This window comes from Clupea harengus, chromosome 16 (genome assembly GCF_900700415.2).
Source record: "Clupea harengus chromosome 16, Ch_v2.0.2, whole genome shotgun sequence".
Lineage (NCBI taxonomy): Eukaryota > Metazoa > Chordata > Actinopteri > Clupeiformes > Clupeidae > Clupea > Clupea harengus.
In genome coordinates, this window is record NC_045167.1 from 12,806,055 (window position 1) to 12,818,281 (window position 12,227).

Genomic DNA, 12,227 nt, shown 5'->3' on the forward strand with positions numbered 1-12,227 from the left:
CTCACCTTGGTGGCCAGTAGCCGGGTCAGGTAGATCTCGGACACCATCTTGCTGCCGCGGTCGCCCTCCTTCTGGTCGCCGTGCTCGTGGTTCTTGACCAGGTGCCAGACCTTGACGCCGCTCTCCAGGTCGGGCGTGATCATGGGCGTGCGGGAGCGGAGGCTGTCGGGGCTGCCCGTGGTGTACTTGATCATGTTCTCTGAATGAGGGAATAAAAAGAAAGAAAAGAGAGAGAGAGAGGGGAGAAATGAGAGTTTCTCTACGTGGCTGAGCAGTGGTCGAGTTCAAACAGACTCACACCTAGACTGTAGGAGCTGCCCCCTGGGGTACTTGATCGTATTCTTTGCACAGAGGAAGGGGAACTGAAAGAGAAGGGCTGAACTCCTCACATCCACCTAGTCTTTGCCCACTCAGAACTTGACCATGTTTGTTTTTCGTTGATCTCTTTGTTTGTTCCGTTGTTGCTCACAGATATTGTTTGTGATGGGGTCTTTTATCTGGTTCTTCAAGAGAGACACTCCTTACAACCTTTTAGATTTTACAATGTGCACGGGTCAGTCAGTCACACATGAGTTGAGTGAGTTATCTTGATTCCTTTCCCCAGTCTACGAAGGTACATGTAGCCTAGTGTTGGTAGGAAACACTCAGGCCTTGTGGGTCTTTTTTCATAGTTTGTGAATAGTGTGTGTGTGTGTGTGTGTGTGTGTGTGTGTGTGTGAGAGTGAGAGTGGAAGTGTGTGAGAGTGAAAGTGAGAGAGAGAGAGAAAAAGAGAGAGAGAGAGAGAGAGAGAGAGAGAGAGAGAGAGAGAGAGAGAGTGGGATATGTGTGTGGGGGGAAGGGGTGCTAAGATCTGAGATTGGATATAAAACTTTTAGGGGAGCACACACACACACACACACACACACACACACACACACACACACACACACACACACACACACACACACACACACACACGAGTGCTTAATTTTTCATGCTGCCCCGTTCTGGGGTTGTAGCACAACCTCTTCACCCGGTCTGCTTGCTGGCATGAGATCGAACAGGTGTCTGAGAGCATGAAATATTCATGGTGCTCGGGAGCAATGACATTTAAACACACACACACACAAACACACACACACACACACACACTGTCACGCACAGAAACATCAGGGTTCACTGAATGTTTACACTTATGTGAAAATAATTGATCAGCCTGGTGAAGTTAAAAAAAAAAAGAAAAAAAGTGTTTTTTTGTGGCTTTGCCATGACAGACGAATCTCCACCTGAGATAAAGATGGGAAGACGGACAGATTGAGAAACCGATGCAGAGACAAAACAGACAGGAAAACTGAGAGACAGCAGGAGACTGAGAAAAAGAGGATGAAGAAAAATAAAGAAAAAAAAACCAACAACTGTGATGTGATGTGCAGAAGCATAACAGAACGAGGGAGATGGAGGGATGGAAAGAAAGAGATGGGTGTGAGTGAGAGAGAAGCGCCGAGGAAGCTTCTAGGGTGCCGAATGAGTTTGCAGTTCCTACATGCCACTGTTCTTTGGGGTGTTACAAACAAACATACAAATATTCTGCCATGAACACACAAACAAAAACAGACATAAAGGGTGTATACATTTGACTAATGACATAGTCGGCTTCACTAGATTTTGACTTTCTTCTCTTTCTCCTGAACACAATAGGCTCTGGCTCGGGTCACTTTCTTTCTCTCATTCTATCAATCTCGTTTCTGTCCTCTGAGCTCTATGTTTGCATGTTGTGTCTCACAAGTTCAAAGTTAGTCCCTTGCTCTTTGAAGCTTTTCAATGATGACAGGAGGAGTAAAAGGAGATGTGTGAAATCATTTCCCCTTCTTTCTCTCTATCTCTATGCCTCTGTTTGTTTTCATTTTTTTCACCTCCTTGTGTCCTCTCTCTCACATTCATCCGCACTCTGCCTGTAGTCTGCCTGACTGGGTGCAAAGGTAGTGCTGTATGGAGATGAGCCATACGGGTAATGTTGCATTTGATGTGTGTAGAGTGCTGGTGGCCGAAGCCGCAGACTTTGATCTTGGGCTTGATCAGATATGGGGGTGTGTGCCTTAGTGACTGTGTGTGTGTGTGTGTTTGTGTGTGTGTATGTGTGTGTGTGTGTGTGTTATGGACTATCTAATGGAGTAGACTTGTCTGCAGCAATACCAAAGTGCTCAAAACTTTCCAGACCTGACGTCAAGTCAAGAAAACAAAACAAACGGAAGAAAAAAAACAGGCAACAGGAGAGGAACATGTTTCTCACTCCCTCCTGTGGTAACCTGCAGACTCCCCTGTGTTCTCAGACAGAACACACTGCAGACGTCCTTCTCCCCTACCTCACACCTTTCCTACTGTGCAGCCCTTAGCCCTGAGTCTAGCTTCTTTTCCACCCCTGCAGTATGTCGCAGGTGCAGGGGAGTCGCCTCAGCCAAGTCTTTCTCTCTTTCTTTTCTTTTCTTTCTCGCTCTCTCTCATTTCCATTGCTCCAGTGTGTTGTTGGTACACGCAGAGTTTGTCAGTGGCCTAATGGGACCGGAGCGGTGAAATATGGCTCTGGTGATGTGGACAAGCAGTGTGAACGGGGGAATGTCTCCTGGGTTACAGTTACCTGTGAGGAGGTGGGAGGAGAGGGAGCTGCACCCCCCCCCCCCCATTTTTAATTAAAATCCTGGCACTGCCGCATGTGTATCGACAACAGGGAATGAGAAGAGGGCCGAGTGTGTGTGTGTGTGTGTGTGTGTGTGTGTGTGTGTGTGTGTGTGTGTGTGTGTGTGTGTGTGTGTATGTGTGCTTGTGCGAGTTGCGGGAATCTGTGTGTGTGTGTGTTTGCGTGACAATGTGTGGTGTGTATGTGTGCAGTGGAGAGTGTGAGAATGTATCAGTGTGCATATACTGTATGTGTGTGTGTTTGTGAGAGATAGAGCTTGTGCGTGGGCTTTGCTTTAGACTGGTGTAACTGTGCGGCTCACGCCAATGACAAGGTCGCAGTTGCTCCTGCATGTGCCTCTGACAAAGGCTGCTGGGAAAGGGATGGCTGCCATGATCTTTTCAGTACTGGGAGGGCAGCTACTCCCCGAGTCCCATAATTTGTGTAATGCGCACGCACGCACGCAAACACACACACACACACACGCACGCACGCACGCACGCACGCACGCACGCACGCACGCACGCACGCACGCACGCACGCACACACGCAAACACACACACACACACACACACACACACACACACATACACACAGAGTTAGAAAACACAAACTCTTACCATATTTGCTGGCAGAGGTTCTGGAAACGGTGGAGTTGTTCACTGAATTGTATGCAGTGACCTGCTTGGGCACCAATGCTACCACTGCGTTATCAGTGACCTGCAGACACACACACACACACACACACACACACACACACACACACATATATATATATAGAGAAAGACAGAGAGAGAGAGAGAGAGACATTAATACCAAACTTACATACTACAGAAGCATACTCAAGTGTGAAGAGAATCCTGCATAACAATTTGACTTATTTTCCGTAACTACTACCAAATTCCTAAATCTAATGCATATATCATACAAAATGTATTGAACATAAATAATTGAAATGGTGTACTAGGTGTGTTGTAAGGAGCTGAGACGTCGAATATAGAATGTAGATTATATCTGAAGGTTGAAGGCATTTGTGTGTGTGTGTGTGTATACCACAGGTGAATGTATTCATGTTAGTTACTGCCAACCCCCCCCCCCCCCAACTCAAATCCCCCTCTGTCTAAAATGGTTTCAATTAACACATGAGGGAGGGGGGGATCTCCCTGATCGGCAAAGCCCCGTCCAAGGCGCTCCCAGACGCCTTGCCTGTGGCCATTACGGGGTTAATTGAAGCGCTCCTCCAGACAGCCGAGGCCCCTGGTCTGGGAATAGGGACTGGCCCTAGCTTGATTTTCATACATTATCAACTTATTCAACTCACCCACCCAAAGCCCTCGCCACCTCCCCCTTTGCCCACTCCACCCCCACTCCACTCCCACCACGACCAGCCCCCCTCCAGCCTCCGGCAGGTAACCCCCTCCAGTGGGTTCTGGCTCATGGCAGGGCCTTGTGAGGGGTATGTACCAGATTCCAAGCTTCAGCCCTCCCCCCCCCCCCCCACACACACACACACACACCGAGGCCCCTCTGCTCAGCTGGTGATGCAGCGGGGAGGTGGGGCAGGAGTGATGGAATTTCACATTAAGGAGGAGGAAAGGGAGGGGTGGAAAATAGGAGAGAGTGAGAGCGAAGGATAATAGAAAGTGGGAGACGGAGGGCAATTAAGGTAAGGAAAAGATTGTGATGCCGAAGGCAGGAGAGGGGGCGGGAGAAGAAGAAAGGAGGAATTATGCTGTCTGGTTTTTTTTTTCTCTCACAAAAAATGGGTTGATTTCTCTTCTCATATCTCAATCTAGGAAACATTTGCACAGACCCTCTACGCAGTCAGAAGCGTGTATTTCACGGTAGCGTATTACAAAGCTCGCCTCAGCCTTCTTTGAAGACACTGGTCCTCCGCTTTAATACTTTCTCCCTTCGCGAGGTGTTGTGATGACCGACGCAGTGCAAAAGCAAAAGCAATCAGATATGTTACGCGTGTTGATACGGATATGTGTGTGATGTCTATCCAACTGGGATGGAAGGAGAGAGAGAGCATCTGCTCTCACCGTCAGAGAGATAAGCCCAGATCTGTAAAATCCTGTCGGGGGGGGGGGTCGGAAGAGGCCTCGAATCACGTTAAGATTAGGAGCCGTGCGGGGCCAAGACACAAACATCTGAATAAAACTGACCTGCCTCTGTTTCTGCCTTAATGAAAGAAACAAGGGCCCAACCATCTGTGCCATCAGACAGTGGATTGTGGATGTACAGACAAAAAGGTCACATTTATAGAGCAGTTTGAGAAGAGATTGTGTGTGTGTGTGTGTGTGTGTGTGTGTGTGTGTGTGTGTGTGTGTGTGTGTGTGTGTATACACTGATCCCTCCATTCAGGTAATGTTTCTGGCAGCACCAGGAACGTAAGAGCAACGCACAACCCCACCAAGAAGGAGTGAACACCGAAATTGAGCGAAAAAAAAGAGAAAAGAAGTAAAAGAAAGAGAGAAAAGATTGATGGAGAGAGCGTAGCCGAAGTGACACGAGGGTATCAAGGACATAGAGAAATGTGAAAGAATTTGAGTGCATGAAAGAGACAGAAAGAGAGAGAAAAAGAAAAAATCTTTAGAGCAGCATAGTAGGTCATAGAGAGAGAGACCGGGAGGGAGAGAGGCAAACAGATAGACTGACAAATAGTGAGACAGGAAAAGGCTAAATGAAAAGGGAAATGGGGAGTGGTGGGGAACAGATAGATGTGTGTGATGTTAAGGCCCTGCAGGCCTCTCAACCCCCGCTTCTCCCATGCGCCCCCTCCACACACACACACACACACCTTCTCCCTGAGTGCTAACAGCGTTTGAGTGTCTGATAGCGTTTTTTTTTTTTTTTTGGTCAAGGATAACGTGCCCTCCCCATCTGAAAATAAATGAACTTCTGTCTTCATTATCTCATCTCCGATTCCAATCAACTCCTAATCCATTCTCCGCTCGCCTCTCCCACACCCCTGCCGCACTGTGTGACATTTAATTTAAGCGCCGTGTGGACCCTCTCTTCCTCCCCTCCATCTCTCTATCCCTCCCTTCGTCTCATCCTCCCCTCCCCCCACCTCCCTCTCAAAAAAAGAAAACTCATTTGGAGGGGTGGCTGGCTTACCCAGGAAATTATTTACACCTTAATGAACAGGAGGCTGATTTTATCTCGGCCATCACTCCCAGTCAAAGCAGACAGACACGCCGAGAGAAAACAGTTTGGACAGAGCGGTAAACTGACAGACCCTTATCAATGTAATTGTGCCTGTCTTTATGATTGAAAGTAGGGACTGATTGTGTGGGGTCTGTCCACAAGCGTGTGTGTGTGAGTATGTGTGTGTGTGTGTGTGTGTACGTGTTGTTGAGTGACACTTCCGATGTTATCTTGTATGGCTGCCAGTGGGTTGTCATGGTGACACTCCTGACCCCCCCCCACCCATCCCTCCCTCCCCAGCTACCATCCTGACTGACTTCCTCCAGGTGGAAGGGTCGCTGTCAATCATGCCCTGCTCCTCTAACTGACCTGGAAGTGCTTGTGCGGCGCAGTCTTTCACACACTCGCTAAAAGGTCACGGAAGCACACAAGGGTCACTGCCAATAGCCGTAATGAGGAGGAAATGGGGCAGACGAGGAGTCATCATCACCTGTCCTATAATTTAGGATGACTGACAAACACCTTCCATGTCGGAGACAGAATGGTGTCAGAGCCGAGGGTTCATTTAGCATGAGAGTGTAATTATTATGGTGGCCCTGTCAAAACTGGTATATGGGCAAATAGAGCTATGACATAAATACCTAATGAAGAAAATTTCAGTTAAAAATAGATTTGAAAAAACACAACCTTGCCTGGGAAATCACTTTACAACCAAATCACAAGCTTTCCGAGGAAGCTTCTTGTTCTACCAAAAAAAAAAAAAAATCACCTTACGAGATCAAGACCAAAGAGACAATAACTGTGTTTGCCAAGTCTTCAAAGCCTCCACATAAAGCAATTAGATGAAGATCTGGAGATTCAAAGCACAGAAAATGTGGGCATGTGCTTTCCCTTCTCCTCTGCTTCCTCGTTTCAGAAAGGTGTGAGATATTACTGAAACAGATCGGAACATGATAGCCAGGTAAATGCCGTGTGTATTATTATCAAAAGTCATTAACGGCTCGGCATCACCTAAACAATGGAACGCATCGCTGCATACAGAGACACATCCCGGTGCTGTCAGTAGACATATTTAGAGACAGCGCGAGATGCCTCTTAAAATAGAAGCAAACAGCCTCTGTGCCTCCTTGGTGTCGAACTAGTTTTACCCTCCCAGGGCATGGAAGATTGTCATTTCATAAAGTCACGTCAAAAACACATGTTTTTATTCAAAGTGTTTTTTTTTGTCTCTTAATGAAAGAGGGTTTTCTTTATTGAGTGATTTATTTGACGTCTTTCTTTAAATCAGTGGCGCTCTGTCTTGTCAATTGGCGGAGTCGTACATCTCCTCTTAAACAAAGACAAACATCAGCGGTGCCTGGAGAACATTCGCAACATCAAACGCAGCGCTGAACTCCAAAAGACCTGAGAAATTGCGCTCCAGAGGCAGAGAGGAATCAGCTGAATAAACACACACACACACATACACACACAACACAACACAAAAACATGTAAGACACTATAAATAAACTTAAGGCATGAGTTTGAGGTACGATTCGATGTGATTGCCAGGTCAAAATAAGATTTCTTAGAATAAGAGAGTACGCCTCCATCCCGGCCTTGTGTTTGATCCAAACCAAATGACAGTACAGTGCAGATGCACATTCCCATCAATATGGGCATTCCTGGGTATCAAACCCATGCCCTTGGACTCTCCTCCATTCTCTTCCTCTTTCTCCCATATCACCAGAGAATACCATTTCTTCAGCTATGGCTGGTTGAGCCCATCATTTCTCCCCATTAGAAGCCAGCATATTGACTGCCTTATTAGGGACCCATCTTGTCTGTTCAAACTCACCTGGCCATTAGCCATCCACAAGTTCTCGAGTTCTAGAAAAGTCCATATGACACCTTCAGCTGACACCTCTATATCTGATTCCTGGGCTTTGTTTAAGAGGCACCAGTGATATTTTTAGGTCACCGTGCAGTGGGGCGTCTTGCGTTGGGTGGCGAAAAGGGAGAGGGAAGTGTGGGGGCGTTCTGTACCTGGTAATGTGCCAGCATGTTGAGTCTCTTCCAGTCACTCTCGATCTTGGTGGTGACGTCCTCATCCTGCAGGATGACGCGTACCCCTCTGCCCTGGCGCCATTCTAGAGGAGAGAGAGTGAGAGAGAGAGAGAGAGAGTGAGAGAGAGAGAGAGAGAGAGAGAGAGAGAGAGAGAGAGGGTCATTTAGGTAAACCACTGCTGTACACAGCAAGTCGATGAAAAGTAAGTCACACTGCTCCGTAAATACAAAGTGGAACACGACCACTCCTGCGAAGAAGAGAACCAAAAAAAAGAAGGACAAAGACAACAAACGTGGAACTGATGCTCGGGACCATGGAGTGTGCTATGCTAAACAGCTCCACGTCATGTACTAGCACAGATGCTCATCTGTGGGCCGCAAAAGCCCTGGAAACCACCCTTCCCTCGGACCTTTTGCATGTTAAACGACTTTTGGGTTTTCAGAAGATTTTACTTGACGCTGATTTCAGTGTAGCTGCCGCTGGTGTAGCAAGGAGATATTGGAGATATTTTATTTTGAAAAGAAAGTGACACACATTACAAAGCAGAATGCAACAGAAAAAGAGGGAGGGAGAGAGAGAGACAGAGGGACACTCGAAGAGAACGAGAGAATGAGAGCGACAGAAAGAGAGAGAGAGAGTGTGGTGGTGTTCAAAGCAGAGAAGAATGAGGTGGAGAGAGAAAAAAAGAGTGACAGAGAGAGAGATAGAGGGAGCGAGAGAGAGGGAGAAAGAGGAGGTAAATTAATCACCCACTCTGCTCTTTGTTAGAGGGCCCTGGCTGCTCGGAAGGCTGGATCGATCGGCGTGATTACAGCCGCCGCTGAAAGCCACTTCCTTTTTCATCTGCAGCGGGCTGCGGCGCTCTGTCCTAACAACCCCATCGACCACACTAAGCTTCCCCGCCGCGCCGCCGTTCTTTGTTATTACCCAGATCGCCGCAGAAATGGAACACAATCTGGTCCCTTCTACACCATCCTCCCCTCCGAACCCCTGTAATCCCCCCCCCCCCCTAGAGAATGCACACTGTGCCGCCTCAGTAAAATAATTTGTCTGATAAAATACAATAAAACAAAACAAAAAAACATTACAAAAATAAACCCCTTTGTGACAATAAGCATATGCTCTCATAAAGTAGCAAGGTCAGGCCAGGGGAGCTCGCTTTTGTTCAAGTGGGTTTGTCTATATATGAATGAGCATATTGCCATTGTGTTGGGAACTGTAGCGACGAGAGCCCCAAAGCCAAATGTCTGCCATTCAGATCACTAAATAAAAAAACACACAACAGAAGGGAAGAAGAGAGGAGACAAAGAGTCTAAGGACGAAGTCACGAGTCAGATCCCCAGGAATGCGTCCTATTGTTTGATTCCTCTTAGCACTGAACAGTACAGTACATCCTTCCATCTACATGCAAATGAGATTTGCCAGCAGTAGGGGCACAGTAAACAAAGACAAGGAGAGCGAGAGAGAGTAAAGAAGGAAAGAGAGAGAGGGAGAGATAGAGAGAGAAAGAATGAAAAGGAAGACAGCGGAGTGGAAATCTGAAAAAAAAAGCAGAGCAAGCGAAGATTGCCCTGATTCCCAAATCTGCTCTCTTTCGCTGCGTGACACCAGGGGAGGAAGATAAGAAGTTTGAGGCCACAGAAGAGAAGGGTGTGTGTGTGTGTGTGTGGGGGGGGGTTGAAGGTGACTTCAGATCACAATGCCACACTGAGAGAGATATAGTGAGAAAAATCTAGAGGGAGAGAGGGGGGGACTGATGCTGCATCAGCGGGAGAAGAGTGAGGAGGGAGATGGAGAGATTTCAGAAGGAGCTGTTGTGTTTGGTGTTTGTGTGTGTGTGTGTGTGTGTGCCATCACACACACCACTCCTGCTTTGTTCTCACACCTTGTAGCCTTCACTCTTGCTCGGCGGGCCCCAGTGGGCGAGTGTGACAGGGAGAATTAAAAGCGAAGCCGGGGACAGAGGCGCGCCTGTCCAATTTGTTCCGGGGGGCGCGGGGAAAGACGGGCGAAGGGGGCTGGCGCAATCCCATTATCTTTATCTGGAGCGCCGCATCACGGCGGAGGGAAACAGAGCCCGGACCCTGGAGAGCCGGGGCCATGCGTTTCATGGAATGCCAAGAATCCCCCTCTCTCCCAGTCCAGCTTCCGCTTTTTTGCTCTTTTGTTTAGATGCTTTCTTGTCAAACAAGCACTTCTTCTCCACACACAAACACACACACACACACACACACACACACACAAACACACAAACACACACACACAAACACTCACACACACACACACGTACATGCACACACACACACACACCTACATGCACACACATACCACACATACATGCACACCCACACAACATACACAAACACACACACACACACACACAGATACACACACGCAAACACAAATCTTCTCATCTCCCCTCGGACCACCCCTCCTCCCGCCTAAACGTCAAGCCCCCCCTGACAAAATCCAGCTCTCACCGATTCTACCCCAGATGAGAACTGAACAAAAAAGGTTGAAAAAAAAATCCTCCAATTCTCGCTCGTAATAAAAGAATAATAAAGGAACGCGCACGCAGCCCGCCGGGGCCCATAAAACAATTTCACAGAGCCAGCGCTCGTCAAAAGGCCTAAAACAATTTCTTCACTTATCGCCCTGACATTCCCCCTTGTGGAAACACTATCATCGCTCCACGGCAGCCTATAAATATGCTATTTCTCTAAAGAAAAAGACAAAGGAAAAAACAGCAGCAAAAAAGGGGGAGAGGGAGTGATATAGTAATCCATAAAAAACGTGACTTGTTTACTGGCATCTGAGGCCCAGCAGAAAGCCACACACACACACACACACACACACACACTGTGTCTCCTGTGTCTACAACTGGGGTCTAAGTGGAGCGGGTGAGTAGCGCCTGTGTCATCTCACAGAAGGAGTCCAGTTATATGTGCTTTCATGTCACGACTGAACAAGTCATTTATTAGTATGGAGTGGGATTGCATGAGAAAATCTTTCATGGAGTGTGTAAAAATAAACACTTTTTTCTTTTTTGTTTGTTTTACACGACACATCTACTAGACCAGTCAAAGCTGTGAAGCATTTAAGGAGGGGAAAGTCAGAGACCAAAAGCAGCCTTTTTCTTCCCATGAGGCAGTGAGAAAGCGAGAGGGAGAGAGAGAGAGAGAGAGAGAGAGAGAGAGGGAGAGAGGGAGAGAGAGAGAGAAAGAGAGCTGGTCACCTTGAAAGGCACCTCCCACTGATCTGGAGTTCCAGCTAACCTGACTGATTGCCTGATCAATGGCCAGATCGGGGGGCCACTCGACTTGGCTTGGGGGAGGAAGGAAAAAAAGAAATCGATGCAGGAGTTTTGCAGGAAAGAGCAATCACGGCAAATACACAAGCGAGCCAGCCAGCGAACGCGAGCTAAGAGCTGAGAGCGCGCTAAACAACCCTTCAAGCCAGGGCCGAGTCTCTCCGTCATTACAAGGCCTCACCCCCCACCCCCTCCTGTATGTCGATAGCCAGAGTGAGAGGCCACCTGCTCCGAATGGGAGGTTGCTGAGTCTGCCACTCTAACCGGAGTCAAGAGGAGCGGAGAAGAAGAGGAAGACCTCCAGCGGCATTTCCTCCGCCGTTTAAAACCCAACGCTGCTCTTTAAATGGCGAGGCGTGGGCCGTTGTTCGCTCGGCTCGTGGGCCCCATCACTGCTGAATGGGGGGGCATCCTTGGGAAAACGGAGTGCTAGCGATTTTCTGACCCTTATCTTTCCTGCAGACAGACAGCGCGTTGATGGACCCTGAGGCCAATGATCACGGCTCTTATCCTGTCTGCCCATCTGTTGTTCAGAGCTCGAGATGAGTGGCCAACACATTTCACTGTCTTTCTTAGCCATCGGTGCACAGTTGTAGAGGATGCTTCGGAAAAGTGAGGAGGGCAATCTTGCCTGACCTTGTGTCCATTAACAGCTGTGCAGGTTAAGCAGTGGGTATAAAAGTAAGCGGATGTTTAATGCTTGGCACTTGTGATCATGTTGAGGGTTGTGTGTGCGCCTCTGTGTATGTGTGTGTGTGTGTGTGTGTGTGTGACTCCTCCTCACCCAGATCCATGTCTGAGGCCTTCTGGCGGTGCGAGTAGGGCACGTTCTTGTAGACGGCGTCCAGGATCTTCTCCTTCACCTGGCTGATGGTGTCGCAGTTGAGCACCTTCACCTGGATCTCTGGGCTCTTCTCGTTGTCTGGATGAATGCAGTTCACCACCTACAGCAGAGTGAAGAAAGAGCAGCTCATTTCAGTGAATCATAAACTGAGTGAAATATTTGGATAACACGTAACTTGTCTTAAATTAGTGGTAAAAAAAAAATGAAGACATTCAAATG

The 12,227-nt window shown here is 47.9% G+C and overlaps 1 protein-coding gene across 3 annotated transcripts in view; it reads right to left on the reverse strand.

Annotated features, from left to right (window-relative positions):
• plxna4 (plexin A4) overlaps positions 1-12,227 on the reverse strand; it is a 240,052-nt gene that overhangs the window by 17,235 nt on the left and 210,590 nt on the right. For all 3 annotated transcript variants that reach the window (XM_031583020.2, XM_012824522.3, XM_031583021.2), the window contains exons 25-28: positions 11,949-12,108; positions 7,833-7,936; positions 3,275-3,374; positions 6-199 (exon numbers count right to left, since the gene is read on the reverse strand). In XM_031583020.2, coding sequence (XP_031438880.1) covers positions 6-199; positions 3,275-3,374; positions 7,833-7,936; positions 11,949-12,108 — 558 coding nt within the window. The remainder of the gene's footprint in view (positions 1-5; positions 200-3,274; positions 3,375-7,832; positions 7,937-11,948; positions 12,109-12,227) is intronic.